Raw genomic sequence first — 26,249 nt, forward strand, 5'->3', positions numbered from 1 at the left:
TGCTATTTGTAATTTATTGATCAGAAACAATTGTGTTGCTATGAGAATACTTTTAAATAAAATGAACAATTGCCCTCATTCTTAAAAACAACCTTCAGGGAGAGAAGGCAAAAGATAAATGAAATCAAAGAAGCTCATGAACTTCAAGGAAATTAAATTTTGTCTGAAGGAGGGTCATCTAGTCTGTCTTCACTCTTAGGATTTTAATGTTTCCTCTCTGAGGATTCTAAGTATTTTTGAGTGAACTAGAGTTAGTCATTATGCCTGTAATATTTTATTGATATTGATAAGTGATGAAGGGACAGGATTGAGAAATATATTCAAGCATCTTTGGAGAAATTCTTAGCAGTCAATAGTATCTGCAAGTTTTTCAACTCCCGAGAAAATAGTCTAATGCGGGTGTTGTGGGCTCCCAGGTGGACGGCAGAAACATAGAAGAGTGAGCTGGTTTCCAAGACAGTAGTTTCTGGTAAGAAGGGGATGGTAAAGGGGTTAAGTTTCAAAGTCTGATTAGAAATTGCAGCTACGGAATTTGGAGTGATTGTCACTGAGGCTTTAAAGCCTGTGGATTTGGCCTGCTGTGCACAGGCAGTGGTTCTTGATTTTTAACCCAGAGCAAAGTGGCAGCCAAGCAAAAAAAAAATATGCAGTGCCTTCTGGAGGATACCGAGTGCACTGGGGCAATGCTCAGAATTTGCCAGCAAGATGAGTTAAAAGAAAGCACCAGAATATGGGAAACTCTAAAGCAATCTGGCTGACTAACCCAAAGTATTTTGAAATAGTCTTTCATGGGTTTTGTTCCAAAGCAAAGTAACTCCAGCCATCACGAGCTAAATAAAGCTCTAGTAAGATCAATACAGTCATGGTAAGATGAGGAGGTTTATAATTAAAGCCCATGACAAAGTGACCTGTGCAAGACTATAGCGAAAAGCCCTGCTTCTCAAATTCACATGTGCACAGCAACCACCCAGGAGCCTTGTAAAAATGAGGGCTCTAATCCTGCAGGCACAGGAGCCTTGTGAAAATGAGAGTTCTAATCCTGCAGGTACAGGCCAGAGCCTGTACAACAGCCCTCAGGGGGTGTGGATGCTGTCTGTCCTCAGGCCACACTTGGAACTGTATATTCAGAGACTTAAGTAAGCAGGTTGCTCTTTCCTCTTTTGTAACAGATCTTGAAACTTGTGATGTGAAGCTCTCTGACAAAGTAACTGAGTCTGTTCTTAACAGTCCTATGTGTCTTGGGAGGGTATGGAAATCGATTCTGATTTCTATGTTGTGCTTTAAGGGAGAAAGAGAAATGGATTTTTTACATTAAGGGCATTGTGGAAAAAAAAAATCAATTGAAAAAATTCCAGACTGAACTGTGTTTGTTTTAAGGTTGAAAATAGTCCCACCATTTATTGTATGATGCTGTTGATTACTGGATAATATTAAATTGTATCCAGTATCTTGCCTACATATATCAGGAATAACAGTGGCACTCAAAAAATTTTAAGCCAAAAGTTCCATAAGAGTAGTCACTTTTCTGGTTAAAACTTGAAAATAAAGACTGTCTGATTTGAATGTTAGGTTATATTAGTCCAGGACCATCCCTGAAGTATTACTGTGGTAGTTTAAGGCACATATTTTGGAGCCAAACTCCCTGGATTTCAATCCAATAAGTCTTTACCACTTACTAACTATATACAATGATTTATACCTTACCGTCTGTAAAATAGGTCTGCATTCTACAGTTGTTTTTGGATTAAGTGAGTTAATATTTGTAAAGCTCTTAGACCAGTACTTGGCTATATAAATGTTTGTTAACTATATGACCAAAGTGAGACCTGTTAGTGTCATGCTTTGGTTGCCCAGTGACCCTCTGGAATCCAGAAGGCCTGTTTCTCTTTTATTTTTTTTTTATTTTTTTATTTTTTTAAAATAAATTTATTTATTTTAGTTGGGGGCTAATTACTTTACAATATTGTAATAGTTTTTGCCATACATTGACATGAATCAGCCATGGCTGTTTCTCTTTTCAAACAATGAAAACATCATCCTACAAGACTTCCCCAACAGCAACTGGGTCAGAGAGAAAGGTGATTTCAGCCAAACAACAGGAAACCTCGAAATAAATTCATAGAATCCAGGAGTTTATTATTTTGCTTGTTTGATTAGACTTACTGCTATCCTTTGGTTTTGCAGCTGGTGATGTATATTGGCCAGGTAACCAAAGAGATCTTGAAGTGGCCCCGCCCCTTCTCCCCTCCTGTCGTGAAACTTGAGAAGAGAGTGATTGCTGAATATGGGATGCCGTCCACCCACGCCATGGCAGCCACGGCCATCTCCTTCACCCTCCTTATCTCTACCATGGACAGGTACCAGGTGAGACAGTGACTCTTCTTCTCCAGCATTTAACACTGTCCACACAGTGAGGGAGCAAAGAAGGGTTTTGCTTCAGGACTTCAGGGCAAGGAGAGGTTTTGCTTTTTTTTTTTTTTGAAGAACGATGAAACTTATGAAGTAAAGATGGGGGAACACTTACTGATCAGTGATGATTTCTTTATGAATGAAGTGACAATGTGATTTAGTGTCCAAAGCAGGTTATGCACAAGAGTGAAAGTGGACACCATTAATAATAAGAGTAAAATAAGCATCACTGGGCTGTGTGGTCTCCCCCTTCCAAAAGCATTTTCACCCTGAGCTACTTTATCAGATGGTTCTTAAGTCACTGCCTGCATCCTCTGTTTGCAAGAGATGCAAGGGGCTGATGATCCTGGTAAATGACCCTGCAGGGTGGAGATGATTTCACCAAATCCTCAAGGCCCAGGGTGAAATAGAATCTGGGCTTAAATTAGCTCCCAAAGATGCATGGCCCTTTCTCAGGGCTCAACCATTAGAAATAATCAGTTCACATTTTCTAGAAAGCTTGCCTAAATGACAGGAGATTAATGAGTGTTGAAAATAGAATTTCACTTATTATCTGCTTAAATGCCAATTATAGCACAAGACCTTTTTAAAGTTACAGTATCGGGAACTTCATGGTGGTCCAGTGGTTAAGGACTTGGTGCCTGAAGATTTATGTTTCCTATCTGAGAACTCTTGCTCTATCTTGGTGCTTAATTTCAGAAATTGTATCTTTTACCTGTTGGAAAATTTAGATTTCGTTAACTCAAACAGTCTCATGGGTAAATGACAACATTGCTTCTCCTGCCCTCTTTACACGAAAAACCCAGAGGCATTCCATGTTCCAGGTTGTACATAAAACAGGAGGCAGCCTGATGGGGTTTGGGAGAGAACAAGATTAGTGTCAGGTCCTGACCCCACCTGGTTTTCTATCTGGTCACCTGGGATTAGACCTCAATCTCCTAAATGGGAAAGGGACAAGTACAGGATTATATCTGACTGTGTGCTCAGTTGTGTCCGACTCTTCTGTGACCCCGTGGACTGTAGCCCACCAGGCTCCTCTGTCCATGGGATTCTCCAGGCAAGAATACTGGAGTGGGTTGCCATTTCCTACTCCAGGGTATGTTCCTGACCCAGGGATTGAACCTGCATCTCTTGCATCTCTTACATGGGCAGGTGGATTCTTTACCACTGTGCCACCTGGGAAGCCCCCATACCACTCTCGATCTTAGGCAATTTAAATGTCATGCCAGGATTAAAGAAAAAAAGGCTTAGCTCCCCAATACTGTTGGAGTTTATTGAATGCAGACTTCTGAGCTATGTTGTACTGCCCCCACGCCATCTGTCCCAGGAGGACATAGTGCTCCCATCACTGGAAGCTGTCAGCATCCAGAGAAGCCTGTGAACTTGCTTCTCTTAGGAAAAAAGCAACAAATGGTGCTGACTGCAGGAAAGCAACAATAGTCATTTATATGTTTATTTTAAGGCCACCTGGATCTTCTTAAAAACTTCCATACAGTTCATATGATGTAACAGTTTTCTTAAGGCCTGAGTTGTTATGGACGTCTTTTCCTATTTAATTTTTAATGATAAATATATTTAACTAGTTGGGTTCTTTACTCATGAGTAGCCCTAAAAATGGGTTTATTTATTTAAATATGTGTTTAGGCTAATACCCAGCCTCTAAATTGTGACTGCATTAATTCATTCACTTTTAACAATTTTCAATTAAAGTCAGAGACCCAGTTAACGATAAATCTTCAGAAGAGAGGTACAACCCTCTATCATTGTACTCAGATGTTACATTGGAAAGCACATGTTGGCTTGGACTCAGAGATGTGGCTTCTCGTTCAGACTGTGTCACTGCTGGCTGTGTTACCTAGGTCAAGCCACTGCACCTCTCTGAGCCCTGGCTTCTATTGGGAGGATCAAATGGGGTGATCAATGAGCAACCATCTTTGTGCACAAGTTCAGGACTAATGCAACTTATTATCAAGGTTAAGGGTTTTCTCATTTGTAGACTGGGGCTAACAATAGACTGTACTTCATAGGGTTGTGTGAAGATTAAATTAGAGTGACTGTAAAGTACGTCACATATTGTAGATAGTTCTGTATCATCTTTATTCTTAGCACCATGGAAGACCACAGACATTAGTACTTGAAGCAACTGAATTATATCTCTACATCTAGTTCATAAGCATATCTGTGTGTTCCTTATGTGTCTTATCATTAGCCAGATTCCTCCAACTGTTTTCATTACTCATCCACAAATGTCAAGATTCAGTGAAGTCTGGACTTTTGCCTTGACATCTGTACAGATATGCCAGTCTTAGTTTGGCCATTGTTCCCAGACTTCCCTATGAAGCCAGTTGTTGCCAAGGTTTATCTTCACATCTTGGGAAGGTAGCTGGTTGGACTTTGTAAAATTATAGCACCATCCATATACCTTGCCTCTTGGAAATACTGTATGTTTCAGAAGTGTTACGTATAGGTAGAAATAAAAAAATATTTACTCCACTAAAACTTTCAGCACAATAGCTGTGGTCAAGTTCCAGTGTGTCTTATTTGCATGTCAGTATGTTGTGAAACTTCCTTCCAGAATTATATTCCTAGGCATTTTCTCCTTCCTTTTCCTTAGTTTTCCCATGTTTGTTTTTGAGTGATTTTAGATCATCAAACTGCTGGCCTAAGGATTATGAGATTGAGACTAGGAGTTAATGGATCAGAAACCCCTTCCCTTCTACAACATCAAATTGTGTGTGTCTGAGCCGGAGCTAATGCCTTGTTTTCTCTTCTTCCCCTGCAGTATCCCTTTGTTTGGGGACTGATGATGGCTGTGGTGTTTTCCACTTTGGTGGGTCTCAGCAGACTTTACACTGGGATGCATACAGTCCTGGTAAGGCTCTGTGGGCGAGTCTTGGGGTGATATCTGAATAGGAGTGTAGCCAGTGTGTTCTTCACACTATATGTTTATAAAGCTATCTGCATTTCATAAGAAGGCCAGTGAAGGCTATAATTTTATTTCCCATCAGGCCAATGAATTAGGAAATGATTATCTTAAGGCACATGTATAATAATAGTAATGAATCATTAAGATACTATCAAGTAGGCTGGTCTGGGCTAGACTGGCTAGAACAGCAATGAAGATTCAGGTAATTTGTTTAAATGCTGGTTTACTGATGATGAAGCAGGCAGTGCAGAAACACACCCGGGGTCAGGGATGTGAGTGATGGATGAAGTTCTCCACTTAGGTCCTCACAAAAATGGTTCTGAAATTCAGGGGTCTTAGCTGCCCTTGCAGGGCAGGAGTCCCACCAGGTCAAAAGAGCCCATCATCATGGGCCTGCTTCCTTCCATAGTGGATTTGCATTTAAAGAGCTGTCTGCCTTTTTTTTTTTTAACCATATTACGAATATTTTTGAGCTGCCACAGTTAGCACAGTTGAAGTGACTCAATTCTATTTCCTAGTGTGCCAGGCATCTGCCTCAAGAGTTCCAGAGCATAATGCTGGCCATGGGTTACCATGGGCAATACTTATCATGGTAATTGGTGATAGATTTCTTTAAAAAGGACTAGGCCCTTGCTAATTGTGTTACTCTCCATATGAAGCTCAACAATTAGATTAGCCTAAGGCCTCAGAGGGAACGGCCAGCCTTCACTGGCCTTCTTGTTTCTCCTCCTGTGCCTGACCTCGGTCATCTGGGGGTAGGGGAGTGGAAGGACAGAAGCCACAGAGGGGAACAGATTTAAGGAGAGGGTTTGTCAAAATGGGCAGAAGCAGAAAATGGGAAGGAAAATAAACCCAGAACCCAAGAGTTTATGGCTGCATGGGATTCAGAGAGCAGTACCATCATGCTTTCCTCTTTTTAAAAAAAAAAAAAAATTGATTAATTTTTGACTGTGCTTGGTCTTTGTTTATGCACATGGGATTTCTCTAGTGGCAACGAGCAGGCAGAGGCTACTCTCTTGTGGCAGAGCACAGCCTCTAGGGCACATGGGCTCAGTAGTTGTGGCACACAGGCTTAGTCGCTCTGTGGCAGGTGGGATCTTCCTGGACCAGGGATAGAACCCCTGTCTCCTGCATTGGCAGGTGGATTCACAACCACTGGACCTCCAGGGAAGCCCCATGCTTTCCTCTCAAAACAAAACAAGGGAAAGTGGGGACCTGAGTGGAATCGGGGCCGAACCCAGGGTGAAGCCAGGAAGTCAGGAAATCAAAGTGGTGGCAAACAACTCTGGAATCAAGAGAAATGATTTTCAGGCAATACTTAAAAAAAAATCAATGCTGAAATTTTCCGTGATGAACAAAATATCCCAGTTTGAAATAAACTCCTGCCTGTGTGTGACCTTGCTGACTTTGCCCCATGCTGGTCCTAGAATGCAGCCTAGGATGCAAGGGTGTGAAAATATGACACAACAGTTAGGGGTCAGGCTTATTATCTACCTACCAAGACAGGTCCCTACTGTTCTCATCCTACCACACAGTGTGTCGCGTGGCTTCTAAGACTTCAGCGGAAAAGGGGCGGAGGGCATTCTCAATTTGCTACACCACTGCACCTCATCATAAAGGGGTTCTCTCCAAATGCGTCCACAGACTTGAATATGGAAGGAAGCAGAACTCTCTTGGGTGTTTGCGTATTTCTTTTATCCGGGGCAATTTTTAAATTTCCATAGGTTTTATTAAAAAGCGATCTTAGGAACTCAGGTTAAAATTAAAACCAAAGTAAACATGACACTGTGGGGCTGCAGACATGAATAGAGGGCACAGAAAACCCTGGATTCAATAGGAATCCAGCTACGTGTCTATCTTTAGTTCTGAAAGTAAGTTAGAGATGGAGAAGATCAAATCTGCGGGGAAGATCGTTAAGGCCTCTCTTTGAGATGCGAGCAATGGGTCCCCCCACCCATTTCAGAAAATCTCCCAGGAGAAACTAGAACAAGGGGTATATGTATGTGTGTGTGCTCAGTTGCTCAGTCATGTCTAACATTTTGCATAGTCACAACTATTCCTCCCACCCCCATCCTGCACCACCATTGGCGTCCGGGGACATCCTTCACTTGCATAGTTTTGTCTCGTAAAGATCGGAGACCCTGGGCTTCTCTGGCAGTCCAGTGGTTAAGACCCCATGCTGCCAATGCAGGGGACGTGGGATCCATCTCTGTCTGGAAAACTAAGATCCCATGTGCTACACAATGGGCCAAAAATTAAGAGATTTGAGACCTTGACTCAGGCCCAGACCCAAGTCAGGCTCCAGGGCTAGAGGCATGATCCAGGGTGGTGGTGGTGCTTTAGTCACTCAGTCATGTCCAACTCTTTTGCCACCACATAGACTTTAGCCCACCAGGCTCCTCTGTCCATGAGATTCTCCAGGCAAGAGTACTACAGTGGGTTGCCATGCCCGCCACGGGATCTTCCTGACCCAGGGATTGAACCTGGCTGTCTTATATCTCCTGCACTGGCAGGCAGATTCTTTATCACTAGTGCCACCTGGGGTTCCCACATAATGTAAAAGTAAAAGGTGGTCACCAGAATGTGAGAGAATAGAGGGAGAACAGGGAGTTATTGTTTAATGGGTTACAGAGTTTTAGTTTAGGGTGATGCAAAAGTTCTGCAAGTGGATAGCAGTGATGGTTGGGCAACAGTGTAAATGTTCTTAATACCACTGAACTGTATGCTTTGAAATGGTTAAGAAGACAAATTTTATGTTGTGTGTGTGTGTGTGTGTGTGTGTGTGTTTAACCACAGTAAAAGATACAGTCCTATGCAGTGGTATTTTTTCAAAGCTCCTTGGTTGGTCTTAATGTGCAGCCAGGGTTGAGAGCCATTGACTAGACTGTCCTTTAGAACTGGGCATCGGCAAAGCCTGAACAAAAGAGGAAGGTGGGGACAGTACTGCATAGGCACCAACTGTGTCCACAGCCTGAATGGCTCTAATCACACCCAGCTTGGAGGTTCACAGCACACAGGTCATTCAGGAGGCTGCCAGTCAGTCAGTCAGTTCAATCGCTCAGTCGTGTCGGACTCTTTGTGACCCCGTGAATCGCAGCACGACAGGCCTCCCTGTCCATCACCAACTCCCGGAGTCCACCCAACCCATGTCCATTGAGTCGGTGATGCCATCTAGCCATCTCATCCTCTGTCGTCCCCTTCTCCTCCCGCCCCCCATCCTTCCCAGTATCAGGGTTTTTCCAATGAGTCAACTCTTCGCATGAGGTGGCCAAAGTATTGGAGTTTCAGCTTCAACATCAGTCCTTCCAATGAACACCCAGGACTGATCTCCTTTAGGATGGACTGGTTGGATCTCCTTGCAGTCCAAGGGACTCTCAAGGGTCTTCTCCAACAGCACAGTTCAAAAGCATCAATTCTTCGGCGCTCATCTTTCTTTATAGTCCAACTCTCACATCCATACATGACCACTGGAAAAACCATAGCCTTGACTAGACGGACCTTTGGTGACAAAGTAAAGTCTCTACTTTTTAATATGCTGCCAGCCTCATATAAGTGGCTCTCCTCAGTGCTCTGTAGTGACCTAAGTGGGCAGGAAGTCCAAAAACAAGGTGATACATGTATTCATATAGCTGAATCACTTTGCTGTAGAGCAGAAACTAACACGGCATTGTAAAGCAACTCTGCTCCAATAAAAATTAATTTCAGTAAATTTGTGATATTACACGGGAAACTTTGTGTCCTTCTCCTTGTAATAGTGCTTTATAGATAGAAGCTTCTGAGTAGACTGGGAACAGTGTATTTTGAGTGATGGCAAGGAGTCCATAAAACTATTTTTTGGTGACCAAAGACTGATTTTTTTCTACTAAGACTACTATTTAAGCTTTGTTTCTTAATGCTTTGTCAAATGTCTATATGTCATCTTTTGGTATCATATCTTTTTGCGTTTTCATACTGTTCATGAGATTCTCAAGGTAAGAATACTGAAGTGGTTTGCCATTCCCTTCCCCAGTGGACCACATTTTGTCAGAACCCTCCACCATGACCCATCCATCTTGGGTGGCCCTACATGGCATGGCTCATTGTTTCATTGAGTTAGATTCATTGGAAAAGACTTTGATGCTGGGAAAGATTGAAGGCAGGAGGAGAAGGGGATGACAGAGGATGAGAGGGTTGGATAACATCACCGACTCGATGGACATGAGTTTGTGCAAGCTCCAGGAGTTGGTGATGGACAGAGAAGCCTGGTGTGCTGCAGTCCATGGGATTGTAAAGAGTCAGACACAACTGAGCGACTGAACTGAATTATATGTCAAGTGCAATAATTGAAACTGTTGATGATACAAATAATTTAATATACCTAAAAAAAAATGGTACTCCCTGCGTCAAGAGGAGGGACAGTTCATGGAGAGCAGTCATTTGCTTCTCTTGTCCATTAAGACATCCTTCTCATCAGAGATGAGTGGTCTACTGTTACGTCAAGGTTTCTAGATGGGCTCAGCTGACTCCTGGGCAGGCCCTAGTGAAGCATGGGGAGGCACTGAGCCCACACGTGGCATTGCCATCCGGCCAGACCAGCCCTGGCATCGCTTCCTTCTGCCAGGACGCCTGAGTAAGAAACTAGAACACCACCCTTGCCCCTCACATCCATCAGTCAGGTAGTCACCAAGTCAAATTAGTTCTGACTCTTAAAGATGTCATAGAGCTGTCCTTACACCACTGCCTCAATACTATTGCCAAATCTGATGATGCCCTTCCATGCATGGAGACGTTTCTAAAGCTCCTACTGAATGTGAAGATTGACACAGGTAGTCCCAACAGGGGGCTCTGGGCAACCGACCTTTGAGAGAAGGCAACGCTATCTATGGGCTTCCCTCATGGCTCAGATGGTAGAGAATCCCTCTGCAATGCAGGAGACCTGGATTCAGTCCTTGGGTTGGAAAGGTCCCCGGAGAAGGGAATGGAAACCCACTCCAGCATTCTTGCCCGGAGAATCCCTTAGACAGAGGATATACACAGAGTCGGACACAACTGAGTGACTAACACTTGGTTACTTACTAGAACTGTTTATGGCAAAACATGGAAATAAAACACAGGGGCCCTGGTGACATTCTTGTCCCACACCTGGGGCCACCCTACCTCTAAGCTGGCTGTTCTTTTTTGCCCAAGCTGATTTTTATTAAAATCTTACATTTCCCATAGTAAGAAGCATCCTCAGCAATGGTTTACAGAAATAATTTTTGAGTGTATAATTTCATGTTCTCTTGGTTTAGAAAGTAAATCAGTTACAGCCAGCTGAAGGGGCAGGGGAGAGGGTAGAATATTTTGGAAAGATATGGTAGCCCGTGGAATCCAACACAGATGGGACTGAACAACCATGCCGCACATGTATCTTCCTCTCCCTGTAGAATGCCTCTGTGCACAGAACCCAGCTCCCAACAGCTTCTCTCTCAGATCCAAGCCTTCACTTGAAGAGATGAAACTGATTGAGCTGGGCATTACCCTGGGACGTGGGAGCCTGGCCAGGGGGACAGGGTCACAGAGCAGAAAGAGGGCCCCAGAAGCCACCCCTGTGGGCTGCAAAGACAGTGCCCAAAGAGCAAGAACTGGAAAAACAACCCAGTAAGTTGACCATAATTGAGAATGCCCAGACTCAAGTGGTCACCACATGCATGAGGCAGGATGCCTTGAATACAGATAGGTACCAACTCAAACTTGTATAAGCTTGAAAGGAAATGGTTTTTATAACCACAGTGTATAACATAGGAGGGGCAGAAGTGCAGGTGGCCACTAGGAGAGTGGGGCCCAGGGTCTAGATCGTTACTGGAAATCTCCCTCCCTTTTTCCCAAAGTCATCTCTGCATCTTTCCACATGGCAGATCCATCCTTTTGGGTTGCCTTCCCTCTAAGGCTAGACTCAGGGCTTAAATTCTTTCTGTTTTACTCCTGAAAGGATTGTAGTGGGAAGACTTTCAAAAAAGTGTCTAATTGGCCTAACCTGGATTATTAGCCTTTTGCTGCACCAAACAGTGTTCAAGGGGATGCAAGGGGGTGTGATTGGACTAGTGGGTCAGAAGTCAGCCTGTGTGAGCAAGGGCTGTGACTGGTAGTGATGGGTAGAGTTAGCATGTCAAAGGAACCTTTCTCTAAAGTCTGTTGCCAGAAGATGAAAACAGGCAAAGCACCAGTGGTGTACTTTGTACATTAACATCATTGCATTTTCCTGTTGTTTCAGACTCAAAAACTGAGATGTTGTATTTGTGGGGAAAGGACAAGATAAATTCAGGAAGGCTGATTGTACTGTGTTTGTAATGCCTGAAATTAATCAACTTAGACAGAATTGATTCTAGGTCTTTTAACTGATAACACAATCACCCCCCAATACATTAACAGTGAAATTAGAGTTTTGTTGTTGTTAGGTTAGTGAATAATTGTTCCATTATTTTGAACTTGAATTAGCTGAAAGTCTGCTCTATTTTACTGTCTCTAAACTGCTTGATCTGTTAATAATTATATAGATATTAGGTTTTGTTTGCTTACTCATTTATTTTTCCCCTAAATATTGCTTTAGTTTTGGTTGGAGTTGGAGGATGTTGAAAAGGTTTCTCAAATATTAAATTATCTGCAGACCATACAAAACTATGTTCTGGCTTTGGACTAGAGCATTTTGGGTGTGTTTTTTTCAAGTTCTTTGAAATTCCTTTAAAAAAAAAAGACTTCAAACTGCCTTACTTAATATAGAGAAAAAAGCTAATTGTAATATAAATTATACCCTACAAAGCTCTATTTTGTTGGATGAGTTGGTTACTGAGATTAAAAAGGGAGTTTGGTTATGTTTCTATGCATCAGTTACTACATTATTATGTGCATTGTTTTCTCTTTACCTTAGAGAGAAATATTCATATGCTTTCATTAAAATAGAGGATTATTTCTGGTTTCAGAAGTAATAAGTACTCATGGTAAAACCCTCATCTCCTCTTGTTTTAAAAGTTGTGTATATGTGTATGTTTAAGACAAAATAGTTACTATTCAATCCACTGCAGGGAGTTTAGACAGCCATTTGTTGGGATAATGCAAAAGGAAATGAAAGTATTTTATGTTTCTGTATTAACTGAAATAAAATTAGGACTTTGCACAATTTTTAGGAAGAACTGCTCATGATATGTGTTCCTAACAACAAACATAGGCAAATTCATTCTTTACCTCCTCTCTCAGTGCTGTCTAAAAAGCCACAGTTGGGTCAGCTTTTCCCAGGTATTCCATAAGCGTGAGGTTCATAGACGACTGGAAATGCCCTAAATTGATGAGGGAGAACTGCGCTGAGCCTTGAGTGCAGCCCACAGCAGATGAACAGAGACAGAAGCTGGTCCAAGCACCAGAATCACATGGAGTTTAGAGGTTCCTCGGGGCAGTGAGCCAAACCCTGAAGGGCAGGCGCAGGCACAGACTGGTCCTAGGCCAGTTTGCCTCAGACCGGAAGCCACTCTATTCTCCCCGATGCAATGAAAACTGGTTGACCTCTACATTCTGTGAGCTGGAGCCTCAGAAGCTGCTTCAGTAGATTGTGTTGTCAGACGCGCTGAAGAGAAAGTGGAAGTCGCTCAGTCGTGTCCGCCTCTTTGTGACCCCATGGACTGTAGCCCACCAGTCCATGGAATTGTCCAGGTCAGAATACTGGAGTGGGTAGCCTTTCCCTTCTCCAGGGGATCTTCTCAACCCAGGTATCGAACCCAGGTCTCCCGCATTGCAGGCGCATTCTTTACCAGCTTAGCCACAAAGGAAGCCCAGATGTGCTGGAGTGTGACAATTGCCCATTAGCCTGACAAGGGGTAGGAGGCCAGGGAACTCTCTGAGGCTAATGACAGGGCAGCCAAGCCAAATGGACTAGGCCTGCAGCCACAGAGATGGTCCCTTGAGGCTAGGTGGACAGGAGAGGTGATGATGAGGAAGCCAGTAGTTATCTCAGTAAGAAAGACATCAGAGTGCCTATATTCCCCAGACTGCTGAAGAGGGAGCTCGGGTCAGGGCTTCAGGTCTAGTTTGTATTGAGAATGCATTCATTTTTCCCCAGCTCATGAAAAACAAGCACATTCAAAGACAGAGCATGGATTCCAGAGGTGGCACTACTGTGGCTTGTATTTATGATCCATGTGAGTCTGGGGTACTAGTAAAATTAGAGTGCTGTGCTTAGTCACTCAGTCATGTCTGACTCTTTGTGACCCCATGGACTATAGCTGCCAGGTTCCTTTGTCCATGGGGATGCTCCAGGCAAGAATACTGGAGTGGGTTGCTCTGCCCTCCTCATGAAAAATGAGTAAGGGATCGGATTAAAATCCAGTCCCTTTCATAGAAGCCAGTCTCCATATTTCTTTCTTTTTGAATCATAGAATGTATTACAGTCTCCTTGAAAGTGAAGGTTTTCTGTAAGCTTATAATTGTATGCACACCCCCCCCTTTTTTTTCAGGAAAATTAAATTTATTTCTCACAGCAGCAACCAGAGTGGTCCAGACTGGTGGGTCACCTGGGGATCTGGCTTCTTCCCATCTTGTAATCAGATGCCTCTCTTAATGAAAAAAGCACTGTCTTCAATATTTGTTTGTGAAGTCAACTTTTGTAAAATGAGTCAGACCTTCCCATTTATTTACATGATTTTTAAAAAGGATTCTTTGACCACTTGGGGAAATATATACACAAATTTCTGCCATTATGTTCACTATTGCTGTGACATTCCTGGAAATATTGGTATGTGCTGGCACTTTAGGAAAGGGAGATGAAATGGGTTTCTGTGATTCCTCAACTACCCATTGAAGCCAGAGAACAAAGCTTTATTTATGAACCAAATCCAATCATAGGGGAAAAAAATCAATCTAGTTTCCTAAACTATTCACCTCCTTCAGAAAGCAGATGCACGTCTTGGAAAAGAAGAATCCAGGACTTCCACGACAGTCCAGAGGTTAAGGTTCCAAGCTTCCAATGGATGGGGCACAGGTTCGATACCTGTCAGGAAACTAAGATCCCACGTGCTTTGTGGTGCAGCCAAAATATAACAAATCTGAAAAAGAAGAAGAAAAGAAGAATCCTACATATTTAATATCAGTAGTTAAAAACCATGAAGGCAGAAGCAAATCCAATGTGCTAGGGGCAAGGTAACTTTGTCTGCCTCACCTAGGAAGGCTCCTATAGTCTTCATGTTGTCTCAAAAAGCATTTGGAAAAATTAGAAAATATAAGTGAATATTTATATAAAAACAAATTAAATATTTATATAAAAATTTATATTTACATAGAAAAAGACCTTTCTTGTCATATAGTAAATGGAATAATTCATGAAAGATGAGAACTGATTACATACATTTTTTAGAAGCTTCTATATGTAACAAAATGAAAGTCATTGGTAAAAACATAAATGTATTAAGTGATAGACAAAGAATTAATATAATATAAGTAATCAATGAATAAAAGCCCAACATAAAAACAGGCAACTCCCAAAAGAAACATGTCCCAAAAATAGAACCAATTCCACCTTTATTTATAGAGGTATTTTTAAAAAGTCATAAAAGAAGCACAAATATTAATAAAAGTGAGATATCATTTAAAAACTTGTGAGGTTGGTAAAAAAATTAAAAGATGGCAATTCATGTTGACAAGGGGTTGAGTAATGAGATGTTCTCATGAGGGACCATTTCATGCGATAGGTATCAAAAGCAGTAAAATATATGATGCATACCTTTTGACTTAGGAATTCTTTGAGAATTTTTTTTCTATTATTTGTTGTAGTATAGTTGCTTCACAATGTTCTGTTAGCTTCTACTGCTTAATAAAATTGAGAATTTACCCTAAAGGACTATTGAACAAATACATACATTTGAATAAGGTTAGAGTGTTATTTAAAATAGGGAAACAGGGAAAACAATTCAATGTGTAACAATAAGGAACTGCCAGGTTAAATTAACTATATATCAAGATACAGAACAATATTCAGCTATTTAACACTATGTAATTAAATACTTATTGATATATAGCAATTTTTTTCATAATCTCTGAAAACTGGAAACAGTGCAAATGCCCTTCAACTAGTAAATTGATTAAAAGACCTTGGTACATCCATACAATGGATTGTATTACACAATAGTGATAGTGATAGTGAAAGTCACTCGGTTGTGTCCAACTCTTTGTGACCCCATGGACTATACAGTCCATGGAATTCTCCCGGCTAGAATACTGGAGTGGGTAGCCTTTCCCTTCTCCAGGGAATCTTTCAAACTCAGGTCTCCCACATTGCAGGCGGATTCTTGACCAGCTGAGGCACAAGGGAAGCCCAAGAATACTGGAGTGGGTAGCCAATCCCTTCTTCAGCAGATCTTCCCGACCCAGGGATCGAACTGTGGTCTCCTGCATTGCAGGCGGATTCTTTACCAACTGAGCTATGAGGGAAGCCCCGTACTCCACAATAATGAGGAGCTAACTGCTGTTCATGCAATATGTTGGATGGTCCTCTTTTTTTTTTTCTTATAGGATTATTGAGATATTATTGATCATATTGAACATATGTAAATTTAAGGTGTATAATGTAATTAGATATACATATATATTGCAAAATGGAAATCCCATGGACAGAGGAGCCTGGCAGGCTACAGTCCATGGCGTCGCAAGAGTCAGACACAACTTAGTGACTAAACCACCAACCACAAAAGAAGTTAGTTAACACCCCTGTCCCCTCACATAATTACCTGTTTTTGTTTTTTGGTAGTGATTACTCTTTCACAACTTCCAAACATATAGCACAGTATAATACCATTTGTTAATTATAAACACCAGGCTTTTCATTAGATCCCCAGACCTTGTTCATCTTGTAGTTGGAAATTTGTACCCTTTGACTAACATCTCCGCATTTCTTCACCGTCCAGCTTTCAGCAACCACGATTCTACTGTTTCTATGAGTTCAGTTTTTTTTAGATTTCTTGTATAAGTGAGATCATATTCGATTTGTCTGATGTATTTTACTGAGCATAAATGCCTGAAAAGTTTAGCCAATCTGTTACAAAAGGCAGGATTTCCTTCTGTTTTAATGGCAATATAGATACAGATAAAGATGGGGTTCCCTTGTTGCTCAGATGGTAAAGAATGTGCCTGCAATGCAGGAGACCCAGGTTCAATCCCTGGGTTGGGAAGTTCCCCTGGAGAAGGGAATGGCAATATGCTTTCCTCAGCATTGGGCTGCTTTTTCTGTTTTGTTTGTGATCCCTGGTGACTCAGTCAGTAAAGAATCTGCCTGCAATGCAAGACACCCGAGTTCTATCCCTGGGTCGGGAAGATCCCTTGGAGGAGGGAATTGCTGCCCACTCCAGTATTCTTGCCTGGGAAATCCTAGAAGAGAAGCCTGGAGGGCTACAATCTATAGGGTCGCAAGAGTTGAACACAACTTAACAACTAAACCATCACCACCACCTATATTGTGTGTCACTTTAGTTCATTGATTTTTATTCTTACACTGTATTAAATCACAGAACTATATCACAGTTTACTTATCTCTTTTATTACTGATGGGTGTTTGGGTTGTTTCCAGTTTGACGGTATTGTGAATGATGCAAAGCTTTCTTTGATGTGCCTTTTAGAGCATAGATGTACGTTTTAGTGTTGAATATGAAAATAGAAGTGGATCGTTAAGGTAAATTCAGCTTCCAGATGTCCAGCTGTGTTTTCTGAAGAATTGTACCAGTTTACGCCCCTACCAGTTACTGTATAAGGTTTCCAGTTCTCCACATTCTTACCAGTCCTTGCTAATATCAGTCATTTTCTGTTTTTCCCCCAAACTTTAAACTTTTTATTTTGTATTGGAGTATCGCCGATGTGATAGTTTCAGGTGAACCGCGAAGGGACTCAGCCGTACTCATACATGTATCCATTCTCCCACCCAAGCTGGCACATAACATTGAGCAGAGTTCCATGTGCCATACAATAGGTCGTTGTTGGTTATCCGTTTTAAATGTAGCAGTGTGTACATGACCTTCCCAAACTCCATAACTATCCCTTCCCCTGGCAACCGTAAGTTCCTTTTCTGTCTGTGAGTCTCTTTCTGTTTTGGAAGTAAGTTCATTTGTGTCACTGCTTTTTAGATTCCACATAGAAGGGATGTCATACGATATTTCTCCTTCTCTGGCTGACTTACTTCGCTCAGTATAACACTCTCTAGGTCCATCCATGTTGCTGCAATGGCATTATTTTATTCTTTATAATGGCTGGGTAGTATTCCATTGTATATATGGACCATATACTCGTATCCATTCTTTATCCATGGACGTTTAGGTTGCTTCCGTGCCTTGGTTGTTGTAAACAGTGCTGCAATAAGCACCGGAGTATATGTATCCTTTTGGACACGTTTTTCTCTGAATATGTCCAGCAATGGAACTGCAGGGTCATACGGTAGCTCTATTTTTGAATTTTTAAGGAAGCTCCATACTGTTCTCCATAGTGGATGTAGCAGTTTACATTCTCACCAACAGTGCAGGCGGGTTCCGTTTTCTCCACACCCTCTTCTGCATTTGTGGATTTTTTGATGATAGCCATTCTGACCCGTGTGAGATGATAACCTCATTGTAGTTTTGAGCTGCATTTCTCTAATTATGTTGAATATCTTTTCATGTGCCTATTGGCCATCTGTGTGTCCTTTTTGGAGAAATGTCTGTTCAGGGCTTCTGCCTGTTTTTTGAGTGGGTTCTTTGTTTTGATGGTGTTAAGTGTCATAAGCTGTTTGTAAATTTTGGAGACTAATTCCTTATTGGTCATTTTCATTTTAGCCATTCTAATAGGTGTGTTAACAGTATTGCTGTGTGCTTTTATTTTTTTTTTCTGATGAATTCAGCCCCTTTTGACATTTTATCAGTCATTTATATGTCCTCTTTGGTGGGATGCCTATTTATCTTAGACCATTTTTTAATTGGATTGTTTGTCTTCTCTTTACTGATTTATTGGTAAGTCACTGGTCAGATAAATGTATTGAAAATTTCTTTTCCGATTCTCTGGCTTGCCTTTTTACTCTTGGTGTTTTTGTGTGTGGGGCGGGGGGGTGGGGGGCTGTGCTGGGTCTTAGTTGCAGCATGCAGGATCTAGTTCCCTGATCAGGAATCAAACCCTGGCCCTCTGCATTGGGAGCCCGGAGTCTTAACCACTGGGACCCCAGGGAAGTCACTTGGTGGTATCTTTAAATGAACAGAAGTTATTAATTTTAACCTACTCCAGTTATCAATCTTTACCTGTGTTTACAACTTTTGGGGTCCTGTTTTAAGATATTTTTGCCTGCCACTAGGTCATGAAAATATTCTCTTAGTTTGAAAAGTTTTATTATTTTGCTTTTCGTACTTAGATCTACAATCTTCTTGTAATTAATTTTGCAATCCACTTTTATTTTGTAGGTTTATTGGATATACTCAGCATTATTTATTGAAAATTCAGATTGTCTTTTCTCCACTAACTGAAGTATCAACTTTGCCATAAATCAAATGACTTTATACACTCTCTATATATGTATATATACTCACTACTCTTTTCCATTGATTTAGTGCCAATACCACTCTCTTATTTTTTTTCCTATTTTATTTATTCATTTATGGCTGCTCACGGGCTTTCTTTGTTTGTGGTGAGTGGGGGCCACTCTCTAGTTGCAGTGTGTGTTCTTCTCACTGCAGTGGTTTCTCTTGTTTCTGAGCATGGAATCTAGTCACCAGGGCTTCAGTAGTTGCAGCTCCCAGGCTCTAAAGCACAGGGTCAATAGATGTGGTGCACAGACCTTCTTGCCCCTCGGCACAGGGGATTTCCCTGGACCAGGGATCAAACCCCTGTCCCCTGCATTGGCAGGCGGATTCTTAACCACTGGACCACCAAGGAAGCCCCCTACTCTCTTATTATTGTAGCTATGTAATAAGTCTTGATGTCAGCTAGTAAAAGTCTTCAACTTTGTTCTTCTTGAAAACTATTTTTCTTATTCTTGATTTTCCATATGGCTTTTGGAGTCAGCTTGTCATTTTCTCCAATGCTAAACTTTTAATTGGAATTATATTGACTCTAATAGATCAACTTGGGAGAACTGACTTCTTTTGTAGTACTGAGTTTGTATATTCATGGACCTTGTAGTTAGTAGTGGTGGTGATTTAGTCTCCAAGTCATGTCTGACTCTTGTGACCCCATGGACTGTAGCCTGCCAGGCTCCTCCCTCCATGTAATTCTCTAGGCAAGAATACTGGAGTGGGTTGCCATTTCCTTCTCCAGGGGATCTTCCCAACCCAAGGATGATCATAAGCTCAGTAATGTGCTAGTTTACTCTGTAGCGGTCTTGCATATTATATATTAGATTTTTTATTATGTCTTAATGTGTTTGTTGATGAAAATTGTATTTGTTTCATTTTCTAATTATTTATAGCCCTTTTGTATAAATACAGTTGATCTTTGTACGTTGACATATCTAGTGATGTTGGTAAATTCAATTAATTCCATTAATTGCTTGAATGTTCTTTTGGATTTTCTGCTTAACACAATTATATAATTGGTGAACAATACCAAATTTACTTTTTCTTCAATATTTATTTCTTTTGTTTGCTTTATCATGTGGGCTTAGGTTTCCAGTATGATGCTGAATAGAAATGATGATGTGGTTATTCTTCTTTCTAAACTCAGGGAGAAAATATTTTATATTTCATCTTTAAGGATGATGTTAGCTATAGATTTTTTTGTTGGTGCCATTCATCAGCATTAGAAAGTATTCCTTTATTCCTGATTTGCTATGAGTTTGAGCTTGTTTTTTTAGATCCTAAATAGTATTGGATTTTCGTAAGTGATTTTTTGCATCTCTTAACACAATCATATTCCAAGATGATTCTCTGTTTTCATTTCTGAATCTGTATTCTTTTTGATCAATTTTTTTAGGGACCTATCAATTTTAGTAGTCTTTTTAAAGAACCAACTTTTTGTTTTCTCAATTTTCTCCATTGTATGTGTATTAATTTTTGTTGTTTATTATTTTCACCCTTCTTTCAGCATTACTTTGCTGTTATTTCTAGAATATTTGAAGTTGATTTTTAGTCTTCCTTTTGCAGTATATCATTTAAGGTTCTACATTTGCCCCTAAAAATATAGTTAGTTGCAGCCTATAGATATAAATTATTTTTTCATGTCATTTATTTGGAAATATTTTCTAATTTCCCCTTATTACTTTAAATTTCCAAGTATTCGAGAATTTTCTAATTATTGTTTTAAATTTTATTCCTAACCTGATTTCCCTCTAGTGAGAGAAGGTACTCTTAGACTTCCATTTCTTAAAATTTGTTAAGATTTATTTCCCCACAATTTGTTGTATTTTGTATAGTTGCTGCATTGGGTGTTTTATATGTTAGGTCATGTTTAAAATTATTTTCAAAGTCCTATATCCTCATTGATTATTTTTTCCTGCTTGTTCTCTGAATTGCTGAGAGAGGTGTATAACTCACTGTGTTGATTACAGAGGTGTATTACTCACTATGGTTGTGAATTTGTCTCTTTCTCCCTTTAGTCTGTCCTTCTTCACATATTTTGAAATATTGTGAAGCTATATTATTTGGTACATACAGTTTTTAAATTGTTGTCTCTCTGATAGTTGGCCCTTTTACCATTATGAAATAAATGTTGTTTTTGTCTCTAGTAATGTTTCCTGTCCCCAAACCTACTTTGTCTAATATTAATATAGCAGCACCAGCTTTGTTTTCGTGGGTATTTGCAAAGTATTTTTCATCCTTTCACTTTTTGCCTTTTCTGTGTCCTAATATTTGCATTGTGATTCTTATGAGCAGTATGTAGTTGGGTTTTATATTTTAATTTAGCTTGACAACCTTCCTTTTTAATTGGTATATTTGGTCTATTGTCGCTTAATATAATCTAATATATTTGGATTTAAATCTTCTGCATTGCTCTTTGTTAACTTTCTCCCCCTCTTCTTCTTCATCTCTATTTTTGCCTTCACATGTATTAATCAAGTATTTTAATTCTCCTTTTACCCCTCCTCTATTAGCTTGTTATAAAGTCTGCATAATTCTCTTAGAGGTGCCCCAAGAGATTACAATATATATCCTTGGTTTATAAGCATCAAATGCAATTAGTACCTTTACTACTTCCTGAGAAGAATGGGTTATTAAATGACATTTAGTTCTACAGATATTTGCCCTCAAGAATTCATTTTTTATTGCTGTATATTTAATATAATTTTAAGTTAATCCACATATTTATCCTTTCTGTTGTTCCTCATTCCTTCCTACAGTTTTATTCTTCCATCTGGCATCTCATTTCTTCTGCCTGAAATAACTCTATCTAGTGTATCTTTTAGCATAGTTCTGCTGGTAGTGAGTTCTCTCCGTTTTTGTTTTTTCTGGAAATGTCTTCATTTCGCTTCCATTTTGCTAGGTTTAGAGTTTTCTGAGTCATTTCCTCTGGTGTCCCTGAACTGGAATCTTACCATTTCCACTTGCCCACAGTACACTTAAATCAGTGTAGACATCTTGGTCATGTGGCAGTGAGTTTCCAGGTCTCATACCTGTCAAGCAAGAATGATTATTTTCAAAATTATGGATCATCCATTAGTATAAGCTTTGGGGAGGGCACTTTGTAGACTGTATAAAGATCTAAAGTGAACATACATAGCCTTCGAAACTACCTAGCCCATTTCCCAATGCATATAATTACACAGGTGTAAAAGTAAAAATAGTAGCAGCCCTTTATAAAGTACTTATCTGCTAGGCACCATTCTAAGTGCTTTATGTGTATTAATGACTCATCAGGGTAATTAACAGTGACCCTATGAGGGTACTGTTATTATTCCAGACTTATAGATGAGATTAAGAAACCTGACCAAGATTATACAGTTGGTAAGAGGTGAACTAAGACTTCAAACGAAGCAATCTGACTTGAGAATCCATGCTTTTAATTACCATTCTATACTGCCCCTCCAGGGTGTTCATTAATGCATTTAGTAGCAAACATGAGAATACAGTAAATGTCCATCAATCAGAGGTAGTCAAGTAAGGTATTTCCTTAGAGTAGAATGTGATATAGCCATTATAATGTAGTTCTGTAGTAATGAAATAATGCGTATGACATCCAGTCAATGAAAAACAGGTTACGGAACAGCTTGTACAGCATGGGTCCATTAGTTTTAAAATTATGTGTGTGGGAAGGGAAGCTAGTTATGGACAGAAGGCTCAGAAGTGTGTCTTTAATAGTAAGCCTGAATAGTTTTTGACAAAAACAATAAAGCTATTTTTATTTAATGGACAGAGTTTATATCTTCTTCTATCTGAATATATTTCTTGAGGCATAACAACCAATTGAAAATAAAGCCATGTGATAACTACTGAGTGAATTAATAAAGAAATATTTGAGCTCCATTATTATTTACTTAAGGATTTCCTATAAGATAAGGAAAATTCTAGACTTTGCTGTGATGAATAATAACTCTTCACTGGTTGGATACTTGTATTTCTTATATCTTCCCTGGTACTATCTTTTTTTTCTGTCTTTTTTTTCCTTTTTTTTTAAACAGAACGACACTTAATGTGAATTTTGGGAATGAGACAAATACATGGATTTCAAAGTGCTTTTGTCTGTGGTCCTTTTATTGTTTGGGAATCAGTTTAAAAGTTCACACACCATTGATTTTCAAAATTCCTCTTTGTTGCTATAACCCTGCATCCCAGATCTGATTGAGAAAGGGAACCAAGTTTTCCACAGAATTACTATCCACCCATCTTCTCTGTGATGCTGTTTCAAAATAAGAAATTCACCTTGAAGGGTTTAGCGAGGTAAGGTGGGCCAAGTTACCTGTGGAGAGAAATAGTAGTATAAAAACAGTGGCTGACTTTATTTTTGGGGGCTCCAAAATCACTGCAGATGGTGATTGCAGCCATGAAATTAAAAGACGCTTACTCCTTGGAAGGAAAGTTATGACCAACCTAGACAGCATATATTAAAAAGCAGAGACATTACTTTGTCAACAAAGGTCAGTCAAGGCAAGGCTATGGTTTTTCCAGTGGTCATGTATGGATGTGAGAGTTGGACTATAAAGAAAGCTGAGCGCCAAAGAATTGATGCTTTTGAACCGTGGTGTCGGAGAAGACTCTTGAGAGTCCCTTGGACTGCAAGGAGATCCAACCAGTCCATCCTAAAGGAGATCAGTCCTGGGTGTTCATTGGAAGGACTGATGTTGAAGCTGAAACTCCAATACTTTGGCCACCTGATTTGAAGAGCTGACTCATTAGAAAAGACCCTGATGCTGGGAAAGATTGGGGACAGGAGGAGAAGTGGACGACAGAGGATAAGATGGTTGGATGGCATCACTGACTCAATGGACATGAGTTTGGGTAGACTCTGGCAGTTGGTGATGGATAGGGAGGCCTGGCGTGCTGCGGTTCATGGGGTCGCAAAGAGTCGGACATGACTGAGCGACTGAAATTAACTGAGCTTGCCATAAAGGGCAGATGCATGATTCATCCATCACAACCATAAAACTGCCTGAGAATTCGTCTCATTATCAAAGTATGCCTGGTTGGTGATTGAATGAACACTAATTGGGACACAGCAGACAGATATAGAGGAGTGAATTAGCTGCCTTGCATCCTATACTCTGAAAATCAGCTGAAAGTCAAGTACTTAATTTTAATCACAAAACACAACTGAGGACCGTGTTTGTGTATATCTGTGGGAATGTTCCTTAAAACATATTCACTGGGGAAAGGAAATAAACACTTCATGTATCATATTTTTAAATGCACGCAGGGCTTCCTGTAGGTGCTGTTAATTTATTTGATTTTTTTCTGACCCTGAAACCTCCATAAAATTATTCCATGTACACAGGTTTATGGCACAGTTTGGATTCCACACCACATCCCTGAGCTCTCACCACATGTGAAAACAAAGGGTCATGCACGTACCACAATCCTGTGCCTCACTGTGTCTTGGATCTCATTTCTCCACTTGAACAATTACATGACGTTACCATCCTCACTTCACTCACAGTGACTTGGAATTGACCATCTCTGTAATTGAGATTGTCCAGCTTCCTCATAAGAGCTTCCCAGGTGATGCTAGTGGTAAAAACCCACCTACCAGTGCAGGAGGCATAAGAGATGCGGGTTCGATCTCTGGGTCAGGAAGATCCCCTGGAGGAGGGCATGGCAACGCACTCCAGTATTCTTGCCTGGAGAATCCCCATGGACAGAGGAGACTGGCGGGCTACAGTCCGGAGGGCCTCAAAGAGTCGGACACTACTAAAGTGACTTAGCACACACACCCTCGGCCTCAGCATAAACGTGGTGTGGCCACATTGGGCACACCTAGAACAGTCTGCAGAGCAGGACTGCCATTTTAAAATTCTCCAGTAATCTCCAGTTCCTCTTGTGATACACAAGCTGCAAAGGATTCCCCCGGTGAGTTTTGTTTCTACACAAGGAGCCAGGACTCAACAACGGTTTGAGCCAACATTCCCTGGGGTGAGTGACAAAGGACTGGGGCAGAGTTAATTTTCCTCTAATGTGAGCACTCCTGTCACCAAGTCTACGAAGAACTTTAAGATCTTTCTCTGGGACCGCTTTATACTCAAATGTTTCTTCATTGGCAAATCACTCGAAGGTCTTTGAAATTTGTAGTATCACCTTTTAAAAATATTTTATTTATATATTTGTTTGGTTTCCTAGGGTCTTAGTTGCGGCACGCAGGATCTTTGGTTGTGGCGTGTGAGTGCTACAGCACTGGCCCACTAGTTGCAGCACGTGGGCTCTCTAGTGTGCAACACGTGGGCTCTTATTTTCTCCAACTAAGAATCGAACCCACGTCCCTTGCATTGGAAGGCGGATTCTTAACCACTGGCCCACCAGGGAGGTCCTGTACTATCACTTTTTTTACAGTACTTACTGAAGTACTGAACTACGGTACTCATATAATTCAGAAGGTGTTTTATTGTTTTTTTAATGCGTACTTCAAGAAAGCACTCGGGGAGCTCTGACTATACCGTGTTCGGCTTGAGGAGTCTGTGTTGGCCTCTGGAATTTAGCAAGGTGAGATCGTCTTTGCCCTTCCCAGTGTGGTCCCCTAGGCAGGAGCCCCAGCATCTTCTGGGACCTTCTTAGAAATGCAGACCCTGTGGCCCCACCTGGCCGTACTGAATTAGATTCTGCATTTTAACACGTTCCCAGTGGGCTCCACATGGACAGAGGAGCCTGGTAGGCTACAGTCCATGGTGTCGCTAAGAGTCAGACACGACTGAGCGACTTCACTTCCACTTTTCCCTTTCATGCACTGGAGAAGGAAATGGCAACCCACTCCAGTGTTCTTGCCTGGAGAATCCCAGAGACGGAGGAGCCTGGTGGGCTGCCATCTATGGGGTCGCACAGAGTCGGACACGACTGAAGCGACTTAGCAGCAGCAGCAGCAGTGGGCTCCAATGCAAGATGCAGTTAGAAAAACCCTGAAGCAGTTTTTACACAGCGCCCTAGCCTATATGGTGACAATGCCAATTACATTTCAACTTGCGTGGGCCTGTTCAACAATCATGTTACATCTGAACATGAGTTTCGTCTGTTGTCTTGTTGTTCAGGGGCCCCTCTGCCCAACCAGATCTGAGGAAAGTCACTTAAATGTTTGACAGTGTCTTTTGCGTCTTCTAGCAGATTGCCCTTCCCTATACTTGTCATTCTTGCAAGCTGCTTAGCAGTTGTCAAAGACAGTGTTATAACCTGCCTGGGAAGCTTGTTTGATCTGATGTCATAATCCTGTTGACCTGCCAAGCTTTGTGATTCGTTCTAGTTAGAGCTGTTTATATTAATGTGAAGTACGGGTGGGGAAGCTTTGTTTCATGAAGATCTACTGTTTGGACTTGTTAGATTCTGTGAAACCGAGACAAGGG

The 26,249-nt window shown here is 40.9% G+C and overlaps 1 protein-coding gene across 5 annotated transcripts in view; it reads left to right on the top strand.

Annotated features, from left to right (window-relative positions):
• The window catches only part of SGPP2 (sphingosine-1-phosphate phosphatase 2), a 213,169-nt gene that overhangs the window by 171,661 nt on the left and 15,259 nt on the right, over positions 1-26,249 (top strand). For 4 of the 5 annotated variants that reach the window (XM_081579454.1, XM_081579453.1, XM_081579450.1 and 1 more), the window contains 2 exons: positions 2,185-2,364; positions 5,192-5,281. In XM_081579454.1, the coding sequence (XP_081435580.1) occupies positions 2,191-2,364; positions 5,192-5,281 (264 nt within the window). In that variant the 5' untranslated portion in view covers positions 2,185-2,190. The remainder of the gene's footprint in view (positions 1-2,184; positions 2,365-5,191; positions 5,282-26,249) is intronic. The other variant, XM_081579451.1, reaches the window with a different exon arrangement.

Source organism: Giraffa tippelskirchi, chromosome 3 (genome assembly GCF_054371585.1).
Source record: "Giraffa tippelskirchi isolate mGirTip1 chromosome 3, T2T-mGirTip1v1.2.pri, whole genome shotgun sequence".
In the NCBI taxonomy this organism is placed as follows: domain Eukaryota; kingdom Metazoa; phylum Chordata; class Mammalia; order Artiodactyla; family Giraffidae; genus Giraffa; species Giraffa tippelskirchi.